At 40.2% G+C, this 24,445-nt stretch overlaps 1 protein-coding gene across 7 annotated transcripts; it reads left to right on the plus strand.

Annotated features, from left to right (window-relative positions):
• Nucleotides 1–1,627: 1,627 nt before the first annotated feature.
• ddx3xa (DEAD-box helicase 3 X-linked a) lies at nt 1,628–20,795 on the plus strand. 7 transcript variants are annotated; one of them, XM_073473833.1, is made up of 20 exons: nt 1,628–1,940; nt 2,769–2,820; nt 3,101–3,148; nt 3,954–4,013; nt 8,775–8,948; nt 9,269–9,404; nt 10,791–10,895; nt 10,990–11,089; nt 11,189–11,324; nt 11,476–11,573; nt 11,658–11,756; nt 11,871–12,031; nt 13,759–13,903; nt 13,984–14,128; nt 14,457–14,507; nt 16,285–16,466; nt 16,730–16,847; nt 16,961–17,114; nt 17,416–17,537; nt 17,748–20,795. In XM_073473833.1, exons 1-20 carry the CDS (start codon nt 1,896–1,898, stop codon nt 17,831–17,833), a joined length of 2,217 nt encoding a protein of 738 aa, XP_073329934.1. In that variant the 5' UTR covers nt 1,628–1,895; the 3' UTR covers nt 17,834–20,795. The 7 variants fall into 7 exon arrangements, with proteins under 7 accessions (XP_073329934.1, XP_073329935.1, XP_073329937.1 ...); XM_073473836.1 differs by having other exon boundaries at nt 1,640–1,940; nt 8,775–8,882; XM_073473834.1 differs by lacking the exon at nt 14,457–14,507.
• The last annotated feature ends 3,650 nt before the right edge of the window (nt 20,796–24,445 follow it).

Below are 24,445 nucleotides of genomic sequence, written 5' to 3' on the forward strand. Positions count from 1 at the left end.
TTTCCACACAATTAAACTTAAATACCACCTGTCAATCTCTTCGACTAAGGGCAGTAACAGGAGAGTCAATAGAGAAGTAGAGAAGTGCACAAGCTAGCTGCATATTTTTTGAAAGTACAGTTGCCTAATTTACAGCAAATGAAACTGCAAGATGAGGAATAGCGGAGGTGACGTTTTAGGAAGCAGCACTGTACTGATAGTATCTTATTATAAAATATGGAAAATAAGATGCAATGATCTTAAAGGGAAATTTGCAGTGTTATAGGTACAAAAGGTTTTGGAATTGGTCTAGTAGATTGCCTCAGCTGCGACGTGGGCTGCAATGTAATCTTTCTGAACAACTTTGAATGTCTTCATACATCCACTAACCCTTTGTCCACACTGGCTGCTTGGTAGTGCGTGGCGGCTGCGTTGCTGAGCTGCTGTGGCTCACTTGCGTGTGTCTACATAGGTTGCGTTGCTGCTGCAGCACAGATCCTGCCTGCCCTATTTGTTTACATGGAGTTTGCCTCTGATAATTACCAATACACTTGATTTCCCTTTTCCCTGTGCAAGACCAAGAAAGTGGGATGGGGAATGAGAGGGAGGGAAGGAGAGAATGAAAAAGAGAGTGCACAGGGAAAAACTGCCCTTCACCTGTTGTGTGTATTCTCTTCATGTCTGTGACATATTGTAGAGATACACACATGAAAACTGTAGTGAGACACTAGTATGATGTTGTTAAACTGTCTACAGGTCGTTTTCAGGTCTATTTTTGCAGAGAACCGTGCATGTCACTGTAAAAATAGGCGAGACTCCAAATCTATAGATGATGCACTGCTGCAGCCTCAACGTGTGAGGTGCACTATTCATGCCGGCAGTGTGGCTGCTACAACCTGTTAACATGGACGCCGAAATGTAAAGCAAGACGTAACGCCACGCACATGCGCTGCTCACGCAGCCAGTGTGTCCAGCCTGTATAAGTGCTTGTTTTTGCCACTGACAGCCTGAGATTGTTATTATAATTGTCTGACCCCATTACAGAAAAGATCCCTACAGATATCACCAACTCTGGTTTTGGTCAAAATAAATCCTTAATTCAATGTTTTTACTATATTTAACTATATGTTTAGGTGCTGTTATAACATTTTACCACAGTACCTAGCATGTTTATGCTTTTAAAAAGTGATAGGGACAATATTGGCCATTTCAAAAGTGGTTGGGACGTCACATGTCCCTAGTGTCCCCAGTCTAAATTACATATTTGCTTGTCTGTCTGTTCTCAAAGTGGGATCACTCAGTTGGTTCATCCAGGTTTGAAAGGTTTATCAAATTATCTGTAAATCTCTATTGAGTAAATCCCAAATTAATCCTAATACACGTAGATATACTTATTATGTCCATGTATGCCAAATCTCCTTCCTATTGAGTAATATTGGATAGTTTAAGTGTAACAAACATTGCTCTGTTGCATGACCGAGAAACACCAAACGTGGTGCCTGGTTTCATGTAGGCACTTCCTCGCTTGCTCGTGTTGGCCAAACCAATCGGAGATTTAAAAAAAACAGAAAAGAAAAGAAACATCGCGATATTTGTGGCCAGGGGTTACAGAGGCGATATCTCGCGCTACCTGATCACTCAACGTCTCATTCCACCACGATCAAGCCAGCCGGGAGGGGGTTTCAGCTACACAGCAGTCATTTCATTCGGGAACTTGAACGGACTTTATATTTATAACAGAGATCATCGTTTTATTTATTTAATATAAACGTTGTTGTCTATCTTACTTTGTAGATAACTGCTGACTCAAGATTAAGTATAGAAAAGAAAGCTAAGTTTACGTTACAGCATTGCCGGCCGTGCTAACAAAGAAAATCCGTTCTCTTCTGAAATAATCCCCACTACTCTCTTTAGTTATGAGTCATGTGGTCGTTGATAATCCACACGGTCTAGATCAGCAGGTAAGTACTTTCAAGTGGTTACTTCTTTGCTTCTATCATATAAATTTGGAGATTTTCCATTACGCACATGTAGTTTCGACAGAGAAAAAAGGAGCTTCATTAGCTAAGTCGCTAGCCTTCAGCTAGCTAAGCTAACGTTGCGGCTGGTAAAATGGAGGTGATGATGTCGCTGGAGAAATTGTGATGGCGGAGCTCGTCACTACGTTGTGCCAACGAACAAAACTAACTAGACTGTCAGTACTGTGTTTCCCCTTAAAATGTAACAGAAGTGTTAAACTTGAATGATGTGTCATGTACTAATTACCCCTCGTCATTTTATTTCAGTTAACCCCAATGGAAATTTACAACGTTAGCTAACCTTTACGTCCGGCCGGTATCACACAAAGTTAGCCCGGCTAATGTTAGGCCTTCTCAACCTGAAACGTGGCGCAGAAAAGAATGTTGGCAGTCGGTTTCAGCGACCAATAATGGTTTTGAGATTGAATGGTCACTATTTAATGGATCGTTCGGGTTGTATAAAATTGGCTAAGCAATTTAACTGAGGGCATTGAAGAAAATGATTATACTTTTATGTCATCTTAACCTGTCAGCATTTGCCTTTTGAAACGATCACCGACTACATGGCTGTGCCGTGCCATGTCGTAGGTTGGACAAAGCCAGTCTTAACAAGTCAAAAACAAAATGACTGAAGATATTAGATTCCAATGTCATTTCACCGATAGTCATTGTTTTGCCCTAAGCTCATTTTCTGTTGTTGGTAGTTTCAGAACTCTTGGTGAACTTGATGTTGGCTTAACTAATATTTTTAAAATTGTTGCCTTTCCGTAGCTTGCTGTCCTAGACTTGAACTCTCCTGACGGCCAAGGCGGAGGCACTGGCAGTAAGTAACAAAGTTGATTTTTGAAGATATGTTGGTGTCATCATTGATTATGTTAGAATCAGTTTAAGCTTTATGGTACTGTTCATATAATTTGACACTTTTGTATTATTACATTCAAGTTATTTATTTTGTTTATCCAAGCAATACAGAAAACTGGTTGAAACATCTTTACTGTAGCATACTGTGACAGTGTTTTTCTGAAGGTTCTTGTATGTATAGTGTATTTGTAAATACCAATCTCAGAAAACAAATGTGTTTAACTGTCTCCCCCCCTACCCAGGGCGTTACATTCCACCTCACTTGAGAAACAAAGATGCCTCTAAAAATGGTGAGTTCGATTTTAACAATCAGACCATCAAAGCGGGTTTGAATTGTAGTGTTGTTTAATATTAAAATCAGAGCATGGTAAAAGCAAGCACAGTTGAGGGACAACAATTAAATATTTGTTTCTTATCACATCAGTCTTTAAGAATTAAGACACAAATTCTGGTTCTGCAGGGTTTTGCTGCTTCAGGCCACAGGAATATTAAGGACATTTTCATTTAGAATAGTGCACAGAAGGATGGGAGAAAGCTGTGACATGTGGGTTTTTGTTTTCTGTGCACTATAGCTTATTTTGACATGGATAAAGTGGGGCAAGTGTTACTGTAAAATGGCCTGGAATTTTAATTAGAAAGACAATGGGACAGATTTAAAGCCAATTATGTTAAAACATTTTAGTTAATATTTTCATGAAGTGGGCATGGGGAGAACATGGTTAAGGTTTCCCAAGCTTATTGTTGTTTCACGTTAACAAGAGGAGTGCTAGCTGTTTTCCTGCTCTGAAAATGGGAAATATGGAGGGTGGATGGGGTGATGGTTGTATCCTAAGTATTGGCATTTCAAGATTTTGAACAATGTACCCATATTTGTAAGACAGATAAGGTGGTTGTAATTTTCTTCTTCTCTTTTTTTATTATTTTTTTTTTTTTGTAAATCTGTTTAGCCTCTTAAAGGCTTAAAATCAAAATGCATGTTGTGCCTGGCATACTCAGCCAGATAGGTTTACATAAAAAAAAAAAATCATCAAATCATGGTTCTGTGTCATTGCACACTTGACGTTTTTCTCGTTTTACTGTTTTCTTATTCCACAGCAGGAAATGCTTATTCCGCTGGTAGACAGTGCGGTTATTCAGTGGCACCAATAAATCTCTGTAAGTCCCTTCTGTCTGCTTTCGCTGAGGGCAAACTGCATTATCAGATGCATGTAATAGTCATTCTACACAACAGAAAAACCTGTGCGAAGGAGGAGATGGTTGGGTTGTAGATATACATTTTACAGTTAGTTAATGATGGGCTCATTATTGTTTGATGCGCTTCTCTCTGCTGGGATGCTTGCACTCAAATTAAGAATTGTTACAGGTTAAGGTCAGTTTGATATAAGCATAATCTCTTTGGGTTAAGGAGTTCAAAAAAAGTGAGGTAACTTTCTTTTAAGAGTATGATAGATATGTTAAAATATTTTGTCTCTATACATTCAAGCCCATATTTCACCTGCAATGTCCCCCAAGTTTCTTCTAAACAGTGCCCACAACCATGGCAGGCAGAGTGTCCTCAAAGACACAGAAATAACTATACTTCAGGATGGGATGACTGTAAGATTGGTAACTATTAGAGTAAAGCCAAGCCCAACACTCATACAGCATGAGCCAGTAATTATGGGTGAGTCTTTTTATAGCCTGCTTCCCTACCTTTGCTCAGGTTACCCAAGACTGGCCTCTCAAGAGCTTGCCTTTTACCATGCCTACAGTGGGGGTTGGCGAAACGGATGTGGTATACCTTGACCTCTACCTGCATGCCATGCCGTTTACTTGTCAGAGTTTTATAGTGTACATAGCTGGAGACTGGGGCATAATTACAGCCCCCCTGCTTTGTCATGGTCACTTGATTAAACAGCGGAAATTTGGGCCTAACACAGCATTTCCCAAAGCTTGCAAATGAAGTTGCTTATAATGCATGTGATGGTGCTTTAAAGACTCTGCACTGCATCACAAGTGTGACTGTCCTACTAATAACGACATTATCAGCTGCGAAAGAATGTGACACCTTTTTTGAATCATACCCTTTAACCTCTGTTAGTCAGTCATCAAATTAGGGTTTTTTTGCAAAGACGCGGAGCTGTACACTGCTGCATTGACATAAAGTGCATTCAGAAAGTATTCGGACCCATTCACTTTGTTCACATTTTATGTTACAGCCTTATGCTAAACTCATTTAAATATTTTTTTCCCCTCATCAGTCTACACTCTATACACCTTGATGACAAAGTGGAAACAAAATTTTAGATTTAGGTTGAAGCGCCTTTGGCAGCCATTACAGCATGGCGTCTTCTCGGTTATGACGTGACAGGCTTTAAACACCTGGATTTGGGGATTTTCTGCCAGGTTGGATGGAGACCGTTGGTGGACAGCCATTTTCAGGTCTCCCCAGAGATCTTCGATTGGGTTCAAGTCAGGGCTCTGGCTGGGCTACTCAGAGTTGTCTTGGCTGTGTGCTTAGGGTAATTGTCCTGTTCGAAGATGAACCTTTGGCCCAGTCTGAGGTCCTGAGCACTCCGGACCAGGTTTTCATTAAGACACACATGGAGGCCAAACAGTTCAATCATGGACACTCAGACTGTGAGAAACTAGATTCTGGTCTGATGAAACCGTAAGGTGTTTTTTTGTAAAGTCCAAGCAGGCTTTCATGTGTCTTTCACTGAGGAGTCTGGCCACTCTGCCATAAAGCCCAGATTGGTGGGGTGTTGCAGTGATGGTTGTTAAAGGTGCTTTGATCAGGATTTTTTGGGCTGATCACCGATGGCTAGAAGCAGTATCGGCTGATGAAGATCAAAAGGACAAAGACATCTAAAATTGTTAGCTATTACTGGCATAGTTAAGTGGCATTAAAATGTTGAGGAAATAATTAATCGTGTGTGTGTGTGTATGTATATGTGTATATATATATATATATATATAAATTAATTAATTAATTAATTAATTAATTAATTAATGATTTGGGCATTTGTTTCCTGAGGCCAGTATTCCACCACCTGGTCGCTATTTGTATCTGGTTACATTTATCTCTGACAGAAGATTGATAAAATGTATGCTTATGTAATGTGCCTGTATCTACAAACTCAAAGTCAACTGTACTCAGCAAACGTAGTCTACTTCAGTATGTTTATTTAGTGTAAACCTATTGTGTTGTCACATTAAACTGCAGTTTACTGTTTAACACTTCATGTTCATCTGAACAGAAACTCTGCTGTGTGCCTCTGCTGTAAGCCATTAGCTGTGTCAGCTGTTAGCTCTGGTTGCTGTTTGCTCTCACGCTGTAAGGTTCAAAACAAACAGTAGTCCTGCTGTTACCATAGTTCTCTCTCCACAGCGCTGTGTCGGCGCTAGCTATAATCATTGGCTGGCCATTCAACATGAGACCTAATGTTACGAGAATTGTTCCTTGGTACCGATCCATCTATCCCCTCAGTCACAAACGGCTTGCTGGCAGGACCTTGCTAATATGTTGAGCTGGTTTAACCAAAAGGGCACTGAAAATCTGTATTGATATTGGTAGGTGGAAAGTTTGTTAGCTGTTAGCAGCCAGTGAGCAGCAGTGTCCTGTGGTGTGTGTGGCTGTGACATTTTAGCAGCGCATAGAGAAACTGTCTCCTGTGTTTATCGATCGGCTCTTCTGATTGGGTTCTATTGAGACCACAGATCAAACTTTATACAACGTATATCGGCCGATAACGATTGGTGCCCGATCAATAGGAGCACCCTAAATGGTTGTCATTCTGGAAGTTTCTCCCAGCTCCACACAGGGTCTCTGGAGCTCAGCCAGTGACCATTGGGTTCTTGCTCACCTCTTATACCAAGGCCCTTCTCTTCAATTGCTCAGTTAGGCTGGGCGGCCAGCTCTAGGAAGAGTCCTGGTTGTTCCCAACTCCTTCCATTTAAGAATTATCGAGGCCCCTGTGCTTCAATGCAGCAGAAATTTTCCCATCTGTGCCTCGACACAATCCTGTCTCTGAGCTCTGCAGGCAGTAAAATTCTGTTTCTGCTTTGTCATTATGGTGTATTGAGTGAAGATTGATGAGATGGAAAAATTAATTTAAACGATTTTATCATAAGGCTGCAGCATAACAAAATGTGAACAAAGTGAAGGGGTCTGAATACTTTCTGAATGCACTGTAAATCAATCCCATTCAGTAATCTGAAGTCTGTTCTTGTGAACGTTTTCTAGACCTTGTAGCTGTTGGTCCACTGATGGCACGCGGTTAAGTACTAACGGTGACTATTGAGTAACGTGTTGAGAACCACAGTGCACGCAGGCCTTTGTTCTGACAACTGACTGCTACTGGTGATTTCATTGATTGGTTATTTCTCTCTGGTGTGAAGGTAGAATAACTATTTAAATCTACTGATGCACTCGAGAGTGGAGCAGAAATCTGCATACCACTCACTTGACCTGTAGCGTCTGAAGGGGACGTTTGTTTCTGCAAAGTTATTTCAAAGTAGTCATTATGAGGTCTTCTCCTTGGCAGTTTGTCTGGCATTTGTGGATTAAATTGATCTACTACAACTTTAATGTTTGGTTGCTATGATGTATCATCATTTCAAGGGCTAGCTTTGCTATCAAGTTTTAACTTGCATTGTTTTAGTACTTCTAAAAGTAGCATTTTTCTTTATTTTGATGGTTTGGGTTGATGTGAATTGTGGCGTTCGTTGCAATGTTCACGTGCATCATTTTTGTCTTCCAGTCTGAGTAGCTAAATTCTACCACAAATCCTGATGTACTTTTTATGTTGTTTGGTTTTTGCCGAATTTACCACACTGCACTTTTAAAAGTAAAGGCAACATCTATTAAAAATTTGGACTTTGAAGAATTTCTTAAATTTAGGTAACCACTTCAATGCCCTTTTCTTTGCAATGCAGCTCTGTCTGAGAGGTCCCAAATACTACCCGTACAGATGCAAATCCATGTCCTGTTGCCATCGACGGGCCACTGTTTGGGCTTGTGTAAAAAGTAATAGACAGTGTATTGTTGTTTTGCCTGATATTCTGAATTTAATTACTCAGATCAACATCAGAGACAAAAAACTCTGCCTGTCTACAACCCTTTTCCCCTTGTGCTTACTTGAAGAGGGCACCACAACGCTGTTGGCACACAGGTGTTAAGTAAATGTCATCACCACAGATCTAGAATCGGCCCATTTGGCTGAACCAATTCTCATTCAAAGCAAGACTAATCTGAGACTAGATCTGTGTGGTTGGTCTGCCCCTTGATGCTGTAGTGACATAGCCTCAGCTACTTAGCATGGAAGCAATAACTATAATTTATCCCCCCACCAGCCTCATCCTCAGTCTGCACTGGTAACAGTGTGGCCACAGATGGGAACGATGACACAGCCAGTGTCCGAAGCTGGGCAGATCGCTGTGGTAAATGTCCCAAACAGGCTGAGAGGGGGCTCAGTAGGTCTCTTTGTACAGAAGTCATCCTACTCAAATAAGGCCAGTGTCTGGGTGGTTATATTTTAAAAAAAAAAAAAAAAAAAAAAGTCAGTGGATTATATTTGTTTTATCCACAACCTTTGATTTCTCTGCGTCTGTTCTCATGCACAGGTCTAGAACTTGCTTTGCATTTTTGCTACTGTTTTTATATTGAACAACATTATTTTACCTGGTGACACAAATGTTGTTGGAGTGTATGTTTTTCACAATTGTGCAAGCTTTCAGTCAAGGTTCTAGTCTACTATGGACTGCTTGCATCCGACCTATCAGTAATAAGGTTAAGAATAGGTAAGCAGTGGAAGAGAGACTCATGGTTAGTCAGGACTTTGAGTACAGCCAAATGTATACTGACACAAATAAGTAACACATGCAGCATTATGTGCCTCCTCAAGCCTTGTATTCTGTTTTTTGTCTTCCATGAAGATTCACCAGGATGGGACAGTGGACGCAGCAATGGATTTGTGAATGGTTACCATGACAACCGCACAAATGGGGGCTTTGGAGGGCGAGGACCCCCTCGCAATGATAGAGGTGGGCGTGGCGCCTACCGTGGTAACAGGGGTGGAGGCTCGTTTAATCAACCATTGCAAAATGCAGGTGGGGAAATCCTGACATGCCTTAGAATGTTTAATTATAGCTCTAGATTTGGATAGATGACAGTGTAGCCTCAGATGTAAACTTGGCCCTCCCCCACCCTTGTTTATACAGTTATGATATCAAGACTCTTTATTTATGCTGAATATACATGATAGATTTACATTTAATTATAAATCATAATTAACAGTAGCTGTGCACTTAAGATGAAACGACTGATGGCGTTTTGCTTTAGGGGAACGTAAGCTTCACTATTGACTTTTGGCTCTGAGATTATTTGCAGAAGAAACTACACAACTGATGGGTTGATCTGGTTACTACAGGGTTTGGCAGTTATGACAACAAAGATGGCAGCTGGGGAGGACCTCCAAGGGATGCTGCCTACAACAGTTTTGGGGGACGTTCTGATAGGAACAAGTCAGCCTTCTTCAATGACCGTGGGGCAGGCTCAAGGGGAAGGTGTGTAAATTTATTACATTTGTAATGGACTGCACTTTTAGTTTTTTTGAGCCTGTAAAGCATCTTCATGTTCTTTGATGTTTCAAGTTTTAGACATTCAGTATAATTTGTATTCTGTGATGAGCACTTCAAATCCTCTTATTTATGCTGAGAATAGTTAAAAGTCGATAAAACCTAACCAGTAAGTTGGAAGTAATTGATGTAATAAAACTAGGGCTGTCAAGCAATTAAAAAATTAATCTAATTACAAGCTTTGTGATTATTTATTCGTAATTCATCCATAGGCCAAGATGGCATAAGCATTTAAAAATATTTCAGTGCAAATGGATTTTGGTAGATGAGTGAATAAATGGACTTTCTAAACTTTAAAAGGAGGTGATATTCTAAGCTTGAATTATTCTGATGATTAAGAAATTCCTTGCGGAATAAGTTGCACTAAATGGTGCTTCTGTCAACAGTTCCATCTGGGCGTCTTTTTGTTAAGTTCCACTCCAGTGTGTTTTGGCATTTTTATGATCGTTCCTGACAATGTTTTATCATTTTTGACAAATAACGTAATTTTGTGCTTAAAAAACATTAGGCTGTCACTAAAATGGAATTGTCTAGAGTAGAATCTCAGACTTGTATATCGTCCACCAAGCTTGGCTTCTGGTCTTCAGAGCAGTGTGGCACCTTTTTAAGAACAGGGCAGTTTGTAGTGAGTGAGTGGAGAGCAATGGTTGGTGGCTGAGCTCCGACCTCAATTTTTGACAGTTAGAAACAATGGCTGGAGTTTGACTTCTCCATTCAGTATGCTCAGCAGCGTTGAGTTATCTGCCTCCATCATGTTTATAAAGCTGCTGTGGAACGTGTTCAGTGACGTAAGGTCAAGGGGTGTCTCAGAACATGATTAATCTGCGTTTTTTTAACACGTCATTTTTTCTGTAATTAATAAATCGAAATGAACGGGTTCTTTTGGAAGCCCTAATTAAAACATACCTGTCAGAATAGCCAACACACTGGTGGCCAAGTTAAAGATGGTATCTCCATGCAGCCTTAAATAGAATATCACTATGGACCATCACTCAAGATCTGTTATTTAACATAAAAAGGTTAAATAAACGATGAAGTAACGCTTTAACTCGCAATAAACACGGAAATAATTCTATATGGAGACACAAGTTGGTAAAGCTGTTGAGTTGCATGTTAAGTTATACAGTCAAAGTGTAGCTGTTGTTGCTACAGCTATTTTTGAAGTAATGAAAAGTGCATGGTGTAGGTTGCCTTTTGATTTTTGAAGAAGAAAAGTCTTAACAATTGTGTTGTGCAGATTCATTTGTATTGAAGGAGACATGAATTTAAAGGGTTTGTTTTAGCTCCACACTTTTAAACACTGTTTGTGTACAGATATGAGCGTGGGGGTTTTGCTGGTGGAGGAAACACTCGCTGGGTGGAAGACTCCAGAGATGATGATTGGTCCAAGCCCACTGCTCCCAATGAGCGCCTGGAACAGTAAGACAGATTCTGCTCACAAAACACAATAACACAATGTACAGCTATCTTGTATCTGCATTTGACCACAACTTTGGCAAACCTTAATTTTTAGTGAGCTTTTCTCCGGAAGCAACACTGGGATAAATTTTGAGAAATATGATGATATTCCTGTGGAAGCCACTGGAAGCAACTGCCCGCCCCACATTGAAAGTGTAAGTCCATACTCAGCAGAGCTTGTGTAATTAAAATAGACTTTTAAAGGGTTTGATGGAACAGTTTATCTTGTACTGATTTGTCGAATCATTATGTAGTTCCATGATGTAGACATGGGGGAGATTGTCATGGGCAATATCAACTTGAGTCGCTACACTCGTCCCACTCCGGTCCAGAAGCATGCTATTCCCATCATCAAGTCCAAGAGAGACCTGATGGCTTGCGCCCAGACTGGTAAGTGTTTCTGAAAACGTGCACTTAATGTGGGGGGTTATTATAACATTTTAAATGGAACGTAAAGGTTTGTGGGTCATTCAGGTTATACCCTTTGGCTCCATGGTTATACATTTGAGTTTAAAATAGTATAATCCCTGCTGTGTTTCAGGCTCTGGTAAGACTGCTGCTTTCTTGCTGCCAGTGCTGAGTCAGATTTACACCGATGGACCTGGAGATGCCCTTCAGGCCGCTAAGAACAATGGACAGGTACTGGGGAAAGAATACACAGTGAAGATATTTTGCATTACCATCTGACTTGTTCATAATAAACAATATTTCTTTCATCTTCAGGAAAATGGAAGGTATGGTCGTCGTAAGCAATACCCACTTTCCCTGATCCTGGCTCCCACTAGAGAACTGGCTTTGCAAATCTATGATGAGGCCAGGAAGGTGAGTTTCAAGAATACTTCTGACTAGCTGACACCATCCATGACACAAAACATTGTTTTCCTGGACACTGAATATGTATCTTTAAGCTTGTTTTCCTTTCTCGTAACATTTTAGTTTGCCTATCGCTCACGTGTGCGCCCCTGTGTGGTGTATGGTGGTGCTGATATTGGCCAGCAGATAAGGGATTTGGAGAGAGGCTGTCACCTGCTGGTGGCCACACCTGGACGTCTGGTTGATATGATGGAGAGGGGCAAGATTGGTCTGGACTATTGCAAGTCAGTATAACAAAGGGATCCATACTGAGATTAATATTGCAATGTACTTCAATATTTGTCTTTTTGTTATTACTTTCACCAAGGAGGTGATGATGTTGTTTTTTAGTTCTGGCAGCAGGATTAGGGAAAACTACAGCCCAATTTTTCATGAAAAAGTGGATCTGAATCATGGGGCGGATACACAATATTTTTTTTTTTTTTTATTTTTTTTTTTTTTTCAGTTTTGTTGACATGACCAGATATGGCAATCGGCTTTGGCATAATATATATTTCAAAATCCAGTAGATGGTACAAAAGGTCAATAGTGACAAAACATGGCCAACTGTAGAAATTGGCACAGACAAAATGCTATTACTGTTACAATACTTGGGTGCCAATTTGATATGTATTGCAATTCTTAAATATTGCTATTGTACAAGCATTGCGCTACAATAATACAATTTATTGAGAATTGTTTTTTCTTTGGAAAAAAAAAAATTTAACACTAGACTGTGGGGAAAAAGCTGGATCATACATTTCTATAGACATGTCATGAGCCATATTTCCAAAATCAGTGCACATCATGTCTGTCACTAATGAAATTTAAAAACTATAATAACCTTGACACACACTCACTCCATTCTTCATTGTTTGAGTTGCTCTGTGAATGGCAATAAATTTAGTTATTTTTGAAAGTAATTCTGGGACTTTATTTTTCCTTACTGTTTCGTACTTCGTGTAGGTCTTATTTAGTTCAAAAAGGTCTTAAAAAGTCTTAAATTTGACTTGTTCAAACCTGCAGAAACCCTGTTATTGCAAATGTAAACGAACCATTTCCTGCTGCTGCAGCTTCACTTAAATAGCAATTAACTGTTGAAACGCAAGTGGACTTTTATTTTGAAGTAGGCTTGACACAGGAAATGCTCCGTACTTGGCACTATCTGCTTTCGTTCAGCAAAAATGTGTCTACAAAACAATGATAATTTTCGTCTTTTTTGACAGTGGATAAGTTTGGAATATGTCAGAGAATAGTTCTATACAGTCTTTGGGAGTAACAGAACAAGAAGGAGCTGTTAAAGAGCTGCAGACGAGGCTGCACACCTCCAACTTATCAGAAAGGAAACAAACCTTTATTCCCACATTAACTTTGTAGTCGAAGCAAAAAGTAAAAGCAACCATTTGACAGTACTTTGAATTTAAACCCAATGCTTATGGGGAGCCTGACAAATACGTTATCATCTTGTCAGTCAACGGTCTTTCCTGTCCTTCTCCTGGCACATAGCGTGCCCAAAAAAACCCATATGGGTATTTTGAATTTGAGTTTTAACCCTTTGAGCTTGCTGTAGCTATCCAGTGTGTTGGATTATTGAAGCTGCAGAGTAACAGATTGAGTTGACAAGTATATGAAATACTGTATGACTGCAATTATGAGAAAATTGTTTAAAACATTTAAGTGGCTATGGAAACGTAAATACACATATGATGCAACTACTTATACTCTTACACACATCCAAATCTGAATTAGTCTGTAATAAAGTCCACCAAAGATATTCAGGAGAACTTTGCCCAGATGATGAGGCTTCAGCAAGGCACAATGATATTTTGACAATATTCTAGTGATTTGAGAAATATATCCAGACATGCATAGCGGTTGGGCTTGCAGATTTGCATTTTTTAGAAGAGTGTACTATTGGTGTTGGAGGTCTGTGCTCTCTTATTGCCTTAGTTAAATAGATGTTTCTCTACAGCTACTTGGTCCTGGATGAGGCTGACCGCATGTTGGACATGGGTTTTGAGCCACAGATCAGACGAATTGTGGAGCAAGATACAATGCCACCTAAAGGCATCCGGCAGACCATGATGTTCAGTGCCACCTTCCCTAAGGAGATACAGGTACATTGATATATCAGGTCCTCATTATCTTGCTCAGTTAGACAAATATCTGCATACTTATCTGATTTTGTTGTGCGTAGATCCTTGCTCGTGACTTCCTGGAGGACTACATTTTCCTGGCAGTGGGGCGTGTTGGCTCTACCTCAGAAAACATCACACAGAAGGTGGTCTGGGTAGAAGAGACTGACAAGAGGTCCTTCCTTCTTGACCTGCTCAATGCCACAGGTGAGGAATGCATATACAATAAGAAACATATTTTTTTGTTGTTTTTTTTCCCCCGCCCATGAAGGTCACATTGGACTCTAACCCATCATCCTGTGTCTGCCTCATATCAAGCTAATATTGACTTAGATACATCTGTGCTAATATTCATTATAGCAAGACCTTGCAGTGAAAGAAAAAATATCAAAAAAAAAAAATCTCATGCAGTGGTGAGCAGGGATTGAAGTTGCTTACCGTGTTTTATGGGGGTTGACTTCTCATGATGATCTAAAGCTGATATTTTTGTGTACTGAGCAGCTTACATTTACCGGCTGGTTTGGTTTTATCTTAGTTATTCCCAGTGAGGTTCAGGAAAATGTGACAGAGGCACCAGAGAAACCCGGTAAGTATGAACATACCATAACTTCACTCTGACCCACAAACCAGAAACATCACATCCCACAGCTCATCCTGTCCCTCTGCTCCCTAGCTGACATGCTGCCTCAGTTTTGTTTTTCTTTCATTTCCAACAAGAGCTTGTAGGATGTTCAATAATATTTGCCTCGCACCACAGTGACTTAAATCTCAAATACAGAATTCGAGTCGATAGTACAACCTCTCCCCACTGAAAGAGGAGTCGTTTTTAGCACAGTGTTAACCAACACCAGCAGTAAGGTCAGCTGGCTCATCATGATCATGTTGGCTGGTTGTCATAGAAAGAGCTCTCAGTTTCCATTAGTCACATAGCTGTAACGGCATGGAAATGGCAAGCCAAGTGTCTTGTTTTTGCCTTGACAATTAAGCTATTCTGGTTGTGCTAATCTGTGCTTCATTTTAAAGTACCCAGACATAAGTAATTGGAGAGGATGGAGCTTTGATGGATGTTTTTATATTTTCTTAAATTTTTTTTACTATACTGGCTTGTGCCAAAGTGCATTGTTAAAGTAGTTGCAGGTTAGCTGTGAATTTGAAATGGCTTGTCCTACCCCATCACCCCCAACATTTTTTTTTTTTTCTCAAGCTTTTTTTTTCTGGTAGCCATTAATGCCAAATATTGGTTGCCATCACTGTTAAAGATGACAATCATCACTGAACTTATCGTTCGTTCCATGAGTAAACTGATAAAAGGCCAATATTACACTGTGCGCTCTCTGTAGCAGATTTCCTCACACAGTGAAACGTTGTTTATGTGGTTAAAGAAGCATGGTCTGTAAGTCCATCGTACAACCCCAAATGGTCTGTGTTTATGTAGTGGAAACAACTCCAACAGTGTCTGATCTCTAGCAGATCACTTAGCATAAATGTCATGAGTCACATTCGCCATGCTTCAACAACTGAAGCTGATACACTCAATAGTGTTTAACCAGAAACATCAGTATTGGGATCAAATGGCTCAGGAAAAGTGTGGTGTGCCAGATTTAGGAGACAACAGCTTTATTTCAATGAGTCAGTTGAAAAGCAACTGGTCTCTCCTATAACACTGTTGGACTCATTATGGACGGTTTAAAAACAAATGATCAAAACTGATACAGCAGAACCAGAGATGCTGCCTTTTTTGCTCCACCCATTCTCCATTTCTAAAAATCTGTTGCCTATATTACCAACAAAAAAGCCTATCCACTGAAAGACATCCCTGCAGGTAATTTGTTGGATTTTACTCTGCTGCTACAAAAGGCTTTATACTCCTTTTTTCCACAAATGCAGAATATTGGTTGAGTTACCCTTTAAGTAAATATAGGTATTGGGTCAGACAAAGTATCAGCACACACCCAATATTAGGACTTGATCCAGAGACAAAAAAATAACTTGCTCGGACATTCCTAATTTAAGCATAATTGGGTTATTTAGCTGTCATCTCAAGCACTTTGTGCTGAAAGACTGAAGAAATGGTTGTCCATTAATGGTTGTCAGTAAAAGTAAAGCTTTTTATGCAACCCCCGTCTCCATTTCCAAGTTGTCATTTTGGTTTTTGATTTTCTTCTTTACTTCATGATCTTGTAATTGCTAACCTTTTTTTAAACGACAGTTTTAAGTTTCTGATCCCATCTTCTGAGTCACAAAAAATCCTCCCCATACCCTTGTCTCCAGTTTTGAATGATTTATTTTCTTTTGTTCTCCTTTATCGCTCTTTATCCTGCTCTCCTCCCTCTGTCGCGTCCTCTTTATTTCTGGCAACACAGGCAAAGACTCATTGACTCTGGTGTTTGTGGAAACCAAGAAAGGAGCAGATGCTTTGGAAGACTTCCTTTACCACGAGGGTTATGCCTGCACCAGCATCCATGGAGATCGATCCCAGAGAGATAGAGAGGAAGCTCTGCATCAGTTCCGGTCTGGACGCTGCCCCATCTTGGTGGCTACAGCTGTAAGTAATCTTTTGTTAACTTTCATTTATTTTATTTTTGTTTGTTTGTGTGTGTGTCCCCTGTTGGTCCATGGTGACAAATGCAGGAACCATGAGGAAACGACACAAACTGGTTCTTGAAGGAAACTGTTGCTTATGCTGATTGCTAATAAACTTAAGTTCTATGATTAATTTGGCCAGTGAAACGCTATAACACTATAAATTGTCTGATGTTGTGGACATGATCATTGAAATATTTTTTTTCCAACCTCTTATTTTTCCAGGTGGCTGCTCGAGGCTTAGACATAAGCAATGTGAAGCACGTTATTAACTTTGATTTGCCCAGTGACATTGAGGAATACGTTCACCGTATTGGCCGTACGGGACGTGTGGGCAACCTTGGTATGATTGTTTGTTTGTTTTTTCTTTTGTTTGTTATGGCTTTATGTTGCATTGATATATTAATTTATTTGTATAACCTCCGTTTTTTTTATTCATTTATTTTTTTTTAACAGGTCTGGCCACGTCGTTCTTTAACGACAAAAACAGCAACATAACCAAAGATTTGCTGGACATTTTGGTGGAGGCCAAGCAGGAGGTTCCCTCCTGGCTTGAGAGCCTAGCCTATGAGCATCAGCACAAAAGCAGCAGCCGTGGACGCTCTAAGAGGTAATTGTTGACAAAATTCCATGAGCCAGGTGAATTGCTGACATTTGGGAATGGAGTTGGATAGTATGTGCTCTGAAACAAATGCTCAGTTGAACCATACCTTAGCCATTGAATAATTCATTCAAATGATATTGACATACTTGTAAATTGAAATTAAGTTGAATAGACCAATATATTATACCTGGCAGTTGCTTTGCCCTCCATTTTAAACAACTCAGCTTCGACCACTACCGAACTTTAATTTGTTTAATCATCAGAAAATTTGTGCTATAATGTCTAACTAGCAAATGTTCTTGTTTAGGTTCTCTGGCGGTTTTGGAGCTAGAGACTACCGTCAGACACCTGGAGGCTCTGGAAGCTTCAGTAGCAACCGTGGAGGGCGTAACACTGGAGGTCATGGAGGAAACCGTGGCTTTGGTGGAGGCAAGGAAACTTTTAATTTTCTAGCCTGTTAACTTAAAAGCATCATGACCTGTGTGTAGAATATCTTACAAATGTGAGCTCTTATTTCATACAATCACTCTCAAGCTTCCTACTAATAAGAAAACAAGCCAAGCGGTGTCCGTTTTTGATTTTTTTCTAAATAGTTTTGTTGCCACTTGGCTGTCTGACCTCTGATTTTGTCCTTCCCAGGTGGCTTTGGTGGCAACTTCTACAGCAATGATGGCTATGGAGGAAATTACAGCCACTCTGGTAGTGTGGATTGGTGGGGCAACTAGTCACCATAGGAATAGGTTGCCATGCCAACCCATCCCAATGGAAACCACATGTTAACTTAAGCCAGACCATAACAACCCTCCCTGTGTAGCTTCACTGACACACAGTACATTACCAACCCTGGTTCTCTGCCATTCGCTTCTCTCAAAAAGGAAGTGCAGCACGACGCAAAGGAAAGTCACCAGCACGTGCAATGCACTGGAGACCGCAGAGATTCGCACACCTCAGAGTGAGCATGGATGCTGACATGCATTGTTCGATAGCAACTTCGAACTTTCATTGTTAAAAGTATTTTTGTTCTTTTTTGTGGAAAAAACCCAATTGAATAACCTGAGGATCATTTGTATGTTAATGTACTGTGCCTTCGGAATTTAAACAGGAAACCTGTGTTTTCATTTCACCAAATGAACATGGCCAAGAGCTCTAAATTTGATTTTACTATTTTGTTTGAAAAATATTAGAAAGGCAAAATAAGCTTGGACTTGATCAAACCTTGGCAAACACTGGGGTATTGTGGCTCTGAGCCATGATTCCATTTGAACTTCAAATTTATTGCAGGAACATCATGTAGCCTTTTCTATAGTCAAACAGCTAAGGGAGCCATTACTATGTCTAATACAAACTGGGCCACTCTGCAAAGCAACTGTATTTTAATCCTGAGGTACAAAGTTACATTTGTTTTTCTTACTTTTTTTGCTCACTCTATCCTGGACAGGCTCCTTTTTATGGATATGATAGTCTTTGAAATAGCCATTCCTATTGTAATCTTAAGAAACACAGAAGTCATTAAGCTCAGTGCCAATAATTGCTGAGGTTTAAACAAGAATAATCACTGCTGGAACTTGTTACTCCACATTTTTCAATTGACTTGACAGTGTTACGGCAGCTAGTATGTTATCAAGTGCTAGCTACATTAAGTGGGCGGTGTTTTTTGTTTATTTTTACTTGAGACATTTTTGGTGCAGGTGTGTGCAAAATTGAAAAACTGATTCAGTTTTTTGATTTTTGAATTGTTTCTCTACAAATATGTATCAAAACAAAAAATGCCTGCCATCTTGAAAGTGAAGTTCAAAATGGCTGCATAAAGGACCACAGCATCGGGAGGGCATAGCGTGGTGTTAGTGTTTACTGGCAACCATGAGGCCCAGATGGTATTCTACGCTTGCAAGTGTTTTGTTTTTTGGTCAAGGAGAAAGGACACGTGAACTGAGTCGCAGGCTTAACTTAATTACAAACGTTTTCTCTTTTCAAGCTGCGTTGGAGGCATGGTTCATCTTTAAGAGACAGGCATTTAAATGATCACTGAGGTTTATCAATTTAACAGCAAGGAACGGAGCAGGGTAGAGCAGCACTCTGACCACTGGGATTTGGGGAACGGGGGTAGGCGTGGGGAGTGGTTTTCAAGTGCACCGCCATTGTCAGTGGCTTTGGTTTCCATTGCTGCATAGTGTAACTGGAGGTGTCCACTTCCTTATTGAACATTAAAGTACTGTCAGGTCCTCTGGGAGTTTATCTGCTCAGACATATAAAGAAATCTATGACTTACTGAAGCCAGAGCAGGCTTCTCCTCTGAAAGAGGAGCAGCCATCGAGAGCACGAGATGGGGCGTTTCACCTCCCAATTTTCTCATCGGGTGTGTTGTGCCTTGAACCTTTGTGTTTTTTTTTTGTTTTTTTTTTTAAGAAATTGAACTAAAAGCGGATGCACTGACAGTGTTGAGAACTTGAGATTGAATGGTGCTACTTGATTTAGCCCTTGCACGTCGTGCCCATCAAGTTTTACAAAAGTTCTTTTATTGCACATCTAGAGTTTTATATAGATGTCTTGGATATGTGTCCTTAAGCTTCCAAATATTGTGTGTGAGGAGATTGTGAAAAACGCAGCTTGTTTACAAAGGGGAAGGGTTCTCAAAGTTTAAACCAGGATTTATTTGGGACCAGGGGATTTAGCAGTCGGGGGAATTTAGCCATTTGCACAGATTTCTAGATTCTACTTTTGCTGCTAGTTTTGTGTAATTTATTAAGCATTTTTGACAAATATTTATTTTTGTAAGCCTCAAAGTGATTCTTTGAAAGTTTCAGAAACTTGACCAAAAGACAGTACAAAAAACACTGGCACTTGAATGTTGAATGTCACCTGTATGCGTGAAATTTATATATTTCGGGGTAGTGTGAGCTTTTTAATGTTTAAGATACATTGGACTCGGTAAATAATATCCACAGCTGTTTCAGGGCCTCCTCAGGGCCAGTCATCTCTATTAGATTATTATAATTGGTCAACAAAATTTATAATGGAATTGAACAAACATGCCAAGGTTTGGAATATAGCTGTCAAAAGAGCAAATAAATTTCCTAAGCATATCAGTGCAGAAGTGTTCAGATTCTCCAATTGTGTGCATTATTGATTCTTTATTCTAATTTGACCTGATAATTGTTTTTCTCCAGTGACTGTCTGGCACATGGCAATCCTTAAAGAAACAAACATGTGGTTTATTCTTATTGTTGTATTTGCATATGACACCTCCTTGAGTTCTCTGTGAATGTGGAGCAAGTCTGCAGCATTGATTTCCAAGGCAGCTGTTGGAATTGTATGGGTTGAACTGAAGGTTCTGTGCAAGTATTTGCAGGCAGAACCTGAGACTTTTTCCACATTTGCGAGAGGACTCTAGAGCTCTTTAGATGTAGACTTTGCTTTCTGTATTAGCTTATAGGCTACTGCACTGCATGGGAAATACTCAGCTGTGCAATTGTATGATTTTACCAAAATAAAATGTTTGAATGCAAAAGTATCTTGAAAAATCAAGCATGTTTCATGATGACTTGTTTACTGTAGTTGTGCAGAGAAGACCTGTAGCAAGCAGCCGGTTGCCTTGTGTGGATACAGGGCAGGCTGCAAAATTCAATTTGGTATAGATTGGGCTTAATTTCTTTTGGAAAAATATAAAGATTTAATTTGTAAATTCAACTGTTTCACTTGTCTTATTTTCCGAAACTTCTTTTGACACTTGTCAACTCACTGAGATCATCTTTTTCCACTGACATATTTGCTCAAACAGCCTGGCTTAAGGAAGGCCAGACAAGAGCCATTTCAAGTTGTTTTTGTTCAACTAGAAAAGAAAATTGGATTTTAAAAAAAAAACCTGACCTACGTAAATGCAACCCAAGCAAGTATACTACAGTCAAGCCTGAAATTATTCATACCCCTGGCAAATTTTGACTTAAACTTACTTTTATTCATTCAACCAGCAAGTTTTTTTCTTGATTGGCAATGACACAGGCGTCTCATTGTCATTGTGGAAAAAAATATTTCTCAGCTTTTATTTACATTTGAACAAAAAGTGGCATGTCAAATTATTCATACCCTTCTCAATAATCAATAGAAAAGCCTTTATTGGCTATTACAGCAATCAAACGCTTCCCATAATTGCTGACCAGCTTTTTGCATGTCCCTACTGGTATTTTTGCCCATTCATCTTTAGCGATGAGCTCCAACTCTTTCAGGTTGGAGGGTCTCCTTGCCATCACCCTGATCTTTAGCTCCCTCCACAGATTCTCAATTGGATTCAAGTCAGGATTCTGGCTGGGCCACTGCAAAACGTTAATGTTTTTGTCCGCTAACCATTTCTTCACCACTTTTGCTGTGTGTTTTGGGTTGTTGTCGTGCTGAAATGTCCACTGGTGCCCAAGGCCAAGTTTCTCTGCAGACTGCCTGATGTTGTTGTTGAGAATCTTGATGTATTGCTCTTTTTTCATGGTGCCGTTTACTGTGATTAGGTTCCCTGGTCCATTGGCTGAAAAACACCCCCAAAGCATTAGGTTCCCACCACCATGTTTGACAGTGGGGATGGTGTTCTTAGGGTTGAAGGCGTCTCCTTTTTTACGCCAAATGAAGGATACATCATTGTGGCCAAACAATTCAATTTTTGCGTCATCTGACCATAAAACAGAAGACCAGTCTTCTTCTTTGTCCAGATGAGCATTTGCAAAGGCGTGCCTTATCTGGAGAAGTGGCATCCTCTTTGGTCTGCGTCCGTGGAACCCAGCAGTGTGCAGTGTCCGTTGGACTGTCTGCCTTGAGACGTTGCCACCAGCACAGCCCAGATTCACCAGGATGGCCTTGGTGGTGATCCTTGGATTCTTTTTCACCTCTCTCACTATCCTCCTGGCCAGCACAGGTGTCACTTTTGGCTTCCGACCACGTCCTCAGAGATTTTCCGCAGTGCAGAACGTCTTGTATTTTTAATAATACTTTGCACTGTAGCCACTGGAACTTGAAAACATTTAGATATGGCCTTATAGCCCTTTCCTGACTTGTGAGCAGCCACAATGCGCAGCCGCAGGTCCTCAGTGAGCTCCTTTGTCTTAGCCATGACTTTCCACAAACCAACTGCAGAGAGTTGCTGTTTTTCACCTGTTCAGTTGATTAAAACGGCTGTTCCCAATGAATCAGGGTAATTAGGATGCTTTAAAACAGCTTGGACTATTTGGAATGGTATAGAACTTTGGATTTTCCCATAGACTGCGACAGTTTGCAAAGGGTATGAATAATTTGACATGCCACTTTTTGTTCAAATGTAAATAAAAGATGAGAAATATTTTTTTCCACAATGCTGTCTGTTGTACATCGTCTTATTATCTTTTGGGAGAAGCCTGTGTCATCTTATGACGAGACAAAGGCAATACAAAAACATTTCTGTGCCCAAGACACTTAGATATTTCACAAATTACAGAGCAAAGTGAACTCATGAAATGTTAGAGAAAAAAAGGGTTTTTCCAGTTTGATGTAGAAGAACTTGGTTGGTCTGCATAGATCACTCACTTCAACACCATCCAACACCTTTGGGATGAACACTAATTGCAAGCCATTTCTAGAACTGCCATGGCCCAACATCAGTATCTGATGCCTTTTTCACAGACATTTTGACATGTCAAAGCAGGAAAAGCACAGGTGTAGATACTGACATACAGTTGAGGCCAAAATTATGGAACATTTTCCTAAAATTCTTCTCAATGTTCGCAGCATTGTTAAAACTTGATATAATCAAACATTCACCAGTGCTATTTAGTAGCTTTTGGTACATTTTGGAATATGAAATACATTTTTAGGCTTGCTTTATATCAAATATAGCCCCCCAAATATTTATCCCCCATGTGATTTTTTTGCTTTCAAAACACACCAATTAACCAATCAGCTTTCAAACCACACCTTTGCAGTCAATAGACTTCCTAACAACACCTGAGCATTCTATCAGCATAAAAAGACTCCAAGGAACAGGGCACTTGAACACATTATTGAGAGGGACTACTTTTACTCACCATGCCAAAGACAAAGGAAATCAGTCTTGAGCTCAGAAAGAAGTTAGTGGAGGCTCATGATAAGGGGGAAGGCTATACTGCCATTTCCAAGCGTTTCACAGCGTCTAGAACTGCTGTACGTTGCATCATTGCCAAGTACAAGGAGACAAATTCTGTAAGAAACAAACCTGGCCATGGTTGTAAGCGCAAGATTTTAAGAACTCTGGAGAAGAAAATAGTCAGAGATGTCGGCAAGAAGCCCCAGACATCTGCCAAGATGATTGTTGCTGACCTGGCCTCTTCTGGAGTTGAGGGCAGTTGTGAGGGCTCTTCATCGTGATGGGCTTCAGGGCCATCGTCCCAGAAGAACCCCTTTACTCAAAGAGCGGCACATCACAGCCAGACTGAGGTTTGCCCGTGAACATTTGAAAGGTAAAGATGAGTTTTGGAAGTCTGTGCTTTGGTCTGATGAGACTAAACTGGAACTGTTTGGGCACATGGATGTTGCTTATGTTTGGCGAAGAAAGGGAAAGGCCTTCAACTCTAAGAACACAGTTAAACATGGTGGTGGGAGCATCATGCTGTGGGGCTGTTTTGCAGCCTCAGGCACAGGGAGCCTTGTTCGGGTGCATGGCATCATGAAAAAAGAAAATTATGTTGAAATTATGAGGGATAATATGCAGAAATCTGCTCGTAGTCTACCCTTAGGTCGTCGCTGGGTCTTCCAACAAGACAATGACCCAAAGCATACATCGAAATTGGTCCAACAGTTCCTGAAGGATACCAAAACCAAGGTCCTGGAGTGGCCCGCACAGAGCCCAGACCTCAATCCTATTGAGAATCTGTGGGGGGTGCTCAAAGTGAATGTCCATGCTTGGAAACCACGCAATTTGGACCAGCTGGAACAATTTGCAATGGAAGAATGGGCCAAAATCCCTCAGGAGACCTGTGCCAACCTAGTAAAGAACTACTCTAAGAGGTTGTTGTCAGTTGTGGCTCAGAAAGGGTATACTATTGACTATTAATGGCCAGGGGGCTAATAATTTTGGACGTCTCATTTTTGCCCTTTCTTGTTTCAACTCAGTGTATCAATAAAATTTCCCAATCAAACTTAGTGGACATTTTGTCTTTGTTATTTTGGAAACAAATACACTATAAACACTTGTTGTTAATGGTCATTTCCATGGAGAAATCAAGAGTTTTGTCTAATTTCATAAGGGGGGATAATAATTTTGGCCTCAACTGTAAATGATAGCTAGCTTTCTTGATTTTCAGGGTCCTGGTATTGTGCATGTTGGCCCACTAAAACACTGTCATGTC

Source organism: Pagrus major, chromosome 9, assembly GCF_040436345.1.
Source record: "Pagrus major chromosome 9, Pma_NU_1.0".
Classification (NCBI taxonomy): Eukaryota; Metazoa; Chordata; class Actinopteri; order Spariformes; family Sparidae; genus Pagrus; species Pagrus major.